The 5,193-nt window shown below is 39.1% G+C and overlaps 1 protein-coding gene across 1 annotated transcript in view; it reads right to left on the bottom strand.

Annotated features, from left to right (window-relative positions):
* The window catches only part of cd151l (CD151 antigen, like), a 24,336-nt gene extending 19,447 nt beyond the window's left edge, over window positions 1–4,889 (bottom strand). Inside the window, exons 1-2 of the mRNA XM_042224320.1 lie at window positions 4,675–4,889; window positions 515–599 (exon numbers count right to left, since the gene is read on the bottom strand). Of these exons, the coding sequence (XP_042080254.1) occupies window positions 515–598 (84 nt within the window). The 5' untranslated portion in view covers window position 599; window positions 4,675–4,889. The remainder of the gene's footprint in view (window positions 1–514; window positions 600–4,674) is intronic.
* Window positions 4,890–5,193: the final 304 nt, after the last annotated feature.

Here is a 5,193-nt window from a genome sequence, read left to right as displayed (position 1 = left end):
CGAACAGATCGGGTAGTGACAACACGCTTTGCTGTGACATTGTGTTGTATCTTAATGATGTCAGCACTGCAACTGACCAATGACACTGCCTGAGCATTCAGTTAGCATTAGAAAGAAGTTAGCTAATGCTATTAACAAACTATCACTAGCAAACTAACATTAATAACCTAAATTTGGCTAACAGCAAAACTGACTTGATAATATATTTTTATATTGCATAAATTAATAAAGAAAACACTTGAAATACTTACCAAAAGAGAGTATATATATAAGCAAATGCCTTTTTTTTCTTAAACACACTACAAAGCTATGACATCACGATAACGTGACTGGTCAGTTGCAATATTGATCCTGGACCAACATTATTATGATGATGCAGGAACAACACCACCACAGTGATATCAGATATAACAAAAAAAATCTGTCCAAAGCATTTGTGCATCTGTGCTCAATGCAAACATTTCAACAGTTAATTCCTCGGCACAGGCTCGAGGTCGCTTAAATGGAAACTTACCCAAAAGAGAAAGTTGAAAGCAAACAGCAGGTATTTCAGGCAGATGGTCCCACATGTTTCCTTTTTCTCCTCTAAGACCCCCATGCTACAAGAGACAGCAGATTTTCAGTCAGTTATAATGATTTCATAACGGAACAGCATTTTCAGTTCTGTTTATACAGTCAGTACACAAGCACTCACTACAATCTTCAGCTTTCACACATACAACTAATAACTATAAATGTAAATGGTAAATGGCCTGTATTTATATAGCGCTTTACTAGTCCCTAAGGACCCCAAAGCGCTTTACAATATCCAGTCATCCACCCATTCACACACTGGTGATGGCAAGCTACATTGTAGCCACAGCCACCCTGGGGCGCACTGACAGAGGCGAGGCTGCCGGACACTGGCGCCACCGGGCCCTCTGACCACCACCAGTAGGCAACGGGTGAAGTGTCTTGCCCAAGGACACAACGACCGAGACTGTCCAAGCCGGGGCTCGAACCGGCAACCTTCCGATTACAAGGCGAACTCCCAACTCTTGAGCCACGATCGCCCGATGAGATATAACCAAATAAAAACATATTTTACTACCATTAAACAAAGCCGTTATCTTACACCTTTAAAAAAACGGAGCAAATTTATTGTCTAAGCCACCGGTTGGTAACCTTTACAATCAAAAGACATTTTTGTGTAATTTTTAACCAAAAGAAATCAATGTGGAGTCACAAAACATATTTGAGCCTAACAATAAATCTTTTAACATGTGACTACTCTGCAGTCACTGCTCAAAAAAAGGGAAGAACAATGAAAAGAAAAAAAGTTAAAGACCAACGAAAGATGAAGCATACCAGTAAGCTAACAGCTCGGGTGGTGAACAAATAAATGTGCTTACTGTTGTTTTCCATGGCAACCTTTCAATTTTTTGTTTTTGGAATCCAAAAGTAAGCAGATAAAGTGCCAGGTGATAGACTACAGCTATGACAAGCATTGTAGTTAACAAAATATTAAAACCTCTTTTTAATTTGATTATAAGTCACACATTTTTACAACTGCAGAATGTAAAGAATTGCTAAAGAAAGTATAGAGATATAAAAATGTTAACATTCGTGTTCATTTCTAAAGTTATATTAATGTAGTTTTTACCAGAACCACAGGAAGCCACTGAAAATGGGCAAAAGGGTCACAGGTTTGAGACATTATGTGAACCCTTCACACACTGAAAACACAAAGTTACTACTTTGATTAAAGTCAGAATATCAATTTAAACTCTGGCTGCCATATAAATTGATATTCTGACTCACTGTGTCGTCATGTATGACAATCAAAATCTAAGAAGCTAAGACCAGAGGAACTTCCCATCACTGATTACATTTTAAACTGTGCTGGGACTGGAACACACTCTTTGGCTTGATGGTTAGACACTTTACCAGATTTCTTCTGTTAAAGTAACAAAACACAAACATACCAAAGTTAATCATATGGTTTCACAGGGTTTTGTGCTAGGGCTGATACATTTCAGATTCTCAAGGTTGCCTTCCAGCACTCTGAAATGCCTCCAGTGTAACCAAAATGCTGCTGTACTGATGGGAAGTAGCCAGTGAGATCAGATTTCTCCAAATTGTATTTTCTCTTTCTTAATGATCAAGCTTCGTCATGTCTTAAAGACCTCGTATCCCAACAGAGCACTTTGCTCTCTGAGTGCAGGCTTACTTTTGGGACCTAGACATTCCAAAAGTAGAATGGGAGGAAATCTCCTGATAGCCAAAAGTGTTGATTGCTTAAAAAGTGAAGCAGGGTCTTGACCTTACTATCTTAAGTGCCCTGAGATGACTTATGTTGTCATTTGGTGCAATATAAATAAAACAGAAAAGGAGTGAAATATTTTAACAGGCTTTTAACAAATGAGTTGTTACAAAGCTAATGTAGTGTGTGGGGGAGTGAGCACCAGATCAGCAGTGTAGGCAGAATCAGCAAGCTGAGTTATTACATGTATATGCAGAGAGATCCATGACTAAGCAGTGAGTAGGAGCTGAGCAGTAGCCAACGGCTGCAAATTATAACCACCCGCTTCTTAGTTCTTTAGTGCCTGATACCAGAATCCAACACTTGTTTAATATTATATGAATGTTTTAAACAGAGTGGATTTCATAAATCTTATTACTAATACTACAAATGAAAATCAACCTGCATTAGTGCTTAATGGCTACATTTTTTCTTTATATTTGATCCCATCTATATTTAAACACAGGCACTGTATTAAAATCTGAGAGCAGTCTTATTACAACTCAACTTCATAAAGTTTGAAGTTAAGTTTTATATTGTCTAAAACAACATACTGCTTCCCTGTAAATCTTTGTTTCCCACATCTCCCATCCACTTTTTTTTTCACGCTACAAACTTGCAAGTCAGGCCCAGGCTTGCACTCCTCCTCTTCTTTCCCATCTGCTTTCCCACCCCCACATACTGCAGACTACCGTCAATTTAGACATGGGCTGTGCATGAATGAGTGAGTATGTCTGGTCTCCGTTGGTTGGCCATCTGTTATGGTGGTCTCTCTCTTGGTGTGCTCCTGTTAATTAAATTTAAACAAGACATAACTGACAACTCCTCCTTTTACTTTTCGGGGTTGGATATTAGTCTGCTGAGCCAAGAGGAGCAGTCATCTGTTTAAGTGTCTCAAAGCTTTCTTTTTAAAATGGAAAAAAGCACTACAGGAGAAACGGCACTTCTGTGAAGTGGGTTTACTTTCAAAGGGCACAATTCCACAGCTATGTGTCATGCCATCTTTGGTTTGTTTCAGGATGAGGTGTCTTTACTCATCAGGAAATTAAACAAGACTACCTCTTGGTAAATAAAGCCAACATGCACCACCTGTCTGACACACTCATGTCCATGAGCTAACAGCAGTCTTGTCTGCTGTGTGAGATTACAGTGGTGAATCACTTGGAACGGGTGCAGAAAGGATTTTTTATCATCCACATAAGTGTACAGATTTTTTAAAGTGCTACATATGTTGCAGGTTAGTGAAGGTTGATCAAGCATTTTGTTTTGTACTTGATATAAAGCACCAACCACCAGTTTTAAACATACATTTGATCACTGTATTTGACAGCTTTACATATGATGAGAAATGTTCTGAGAAAGGAAACTGTAAGATTTGTGAGGCCTGTCCCTCTAAGATCTCCCATATGTAACCTTCATTTGCTTTTGTTGCTGTAAACCACTCTAGTGTCACTTTCTAGTGTCATACCTATAAAATGTTGCTACTTCTAATTTATCTTTACATGCAAAAACTACATTTTAGAAATTTCCATCCAAAATGCTACAGCCTCGTCCAGCATTTCCATAAAAGCATATAATGTACACAGCAACCTGTTTGTGGACATTTTAAGACCTACGTGCAACCTACTTGTGACTGATGAAAACAGAGGCCCACTGTTTTTGGGAAGCTAAACATGTTTCAAAATTTACTTTTTACTCTTTTTAAGGGGAACCTTGCTCCGTTTTGGATGACATTCACATACACAGCACTGTACGTTCGGCTTACCACAGTAGTTTAACAATGCATGTGTGCAAACTGGGATCGATAAGCATAAATCCTTCATTAATGAGCTGTTATAGCTGTGCGATAGTGTCATGTTGCGTTGGGATCGGCGCGGCTTCAAACAGAAAACCTAAAGCTTCGCGATAATACCAAGATTAGCCCATTAAAGCATATTAGCCACGTTAGGTAGCATTGACCACAAGAAAAAGTCCCCCTAGCTAACCATATCTATTAAAACAAATGAAATAAAAGCAATATTGTATGTTTTTTTCTGTGGTTTTTAACTTACGTTACACATCTCTTTTGCTGCTGTAGTGTAAGCTAACGCTACACTTATAAAACTGTCCTTTGCGGCTGTAAATGTTAAAACAGCCATTCTCCCACTGACGCTACGTCCAGATGAACAGAATCAACTTTGGGGTTTTACACAGCCATGTTTTCCCCTCAAAACGAGCTACTTTTTTACGCTATATCATCTTAATAAAAGAGTGCATGTAAGCCAAGCTTCCATCAGAAGCAATTAAACCTTTCGCTTAGTTCACAAAATATTCCAATACCACCTCAACGGGCCACTGCGGCACCGCAGCATACGCTAACCTTTGTACGCAGACTACTTCCTGTTTCTACTTACCTGCCGTTCTTCTAGCTGCTATCGACGAAAGAAATGTGTGGGTATTCCTAAAGGACGCCTTTTCCAAGGATAAAGACGTTTTTCAGATTGAAGTGAAGCTAGAGGGCAGGGAATCAAAACGCTGAGCTCACGCAGTCAGTAAGGCTGAAGCTGCTGAGTGCTGACTCCACCCCGGGCCACCTTGCACGTTTACTGAGTTTTTCACGTCCCGGGGCGATGCTTTGTGTAGTAAGAGCAGACAGTCACAGGGAGGAAAGAGGGAAGCCGAGAAAGACGGGATCTAGGATCTAAGTGCATTTGTAAGGCTTGTTAAAAATGCGAGACTAAACATTTGAGTCGCAGAAATATACTCTTGTATAAAGAGTATAAAGAAAGTTGAAGAATAATTACATAAGACTTAGCCTAGTTATTTTTCAAATATAATGATAAAACGTGAAACAAATGTAAAATTAAACACAGCAATCTGGGCTTATAACTTGCCCTATGAAGAAGTCACCTGTTGTCTCATTTCTAAGATTA

Source organism: Haplochromis burtoni, unplaced genomic scaffold (assembly GCF_018398535.1).
Source record: "Haplochromis burtoni strain Fernald_Lab_line unplaced genomic scaffold, NCSU_Asbu1 Contig_135, whole genome shotgun sequence".
NCBI classification, from domain to species: Eukaryota; Metazoa; Chordata; class Actinopteri; order Cichliformes; family Cichlidae; genus Haplochromis; species Haplochromis burtoni.
This window is presented reverse-complemented; position numbering and strand designations above follow the sequence as displayed.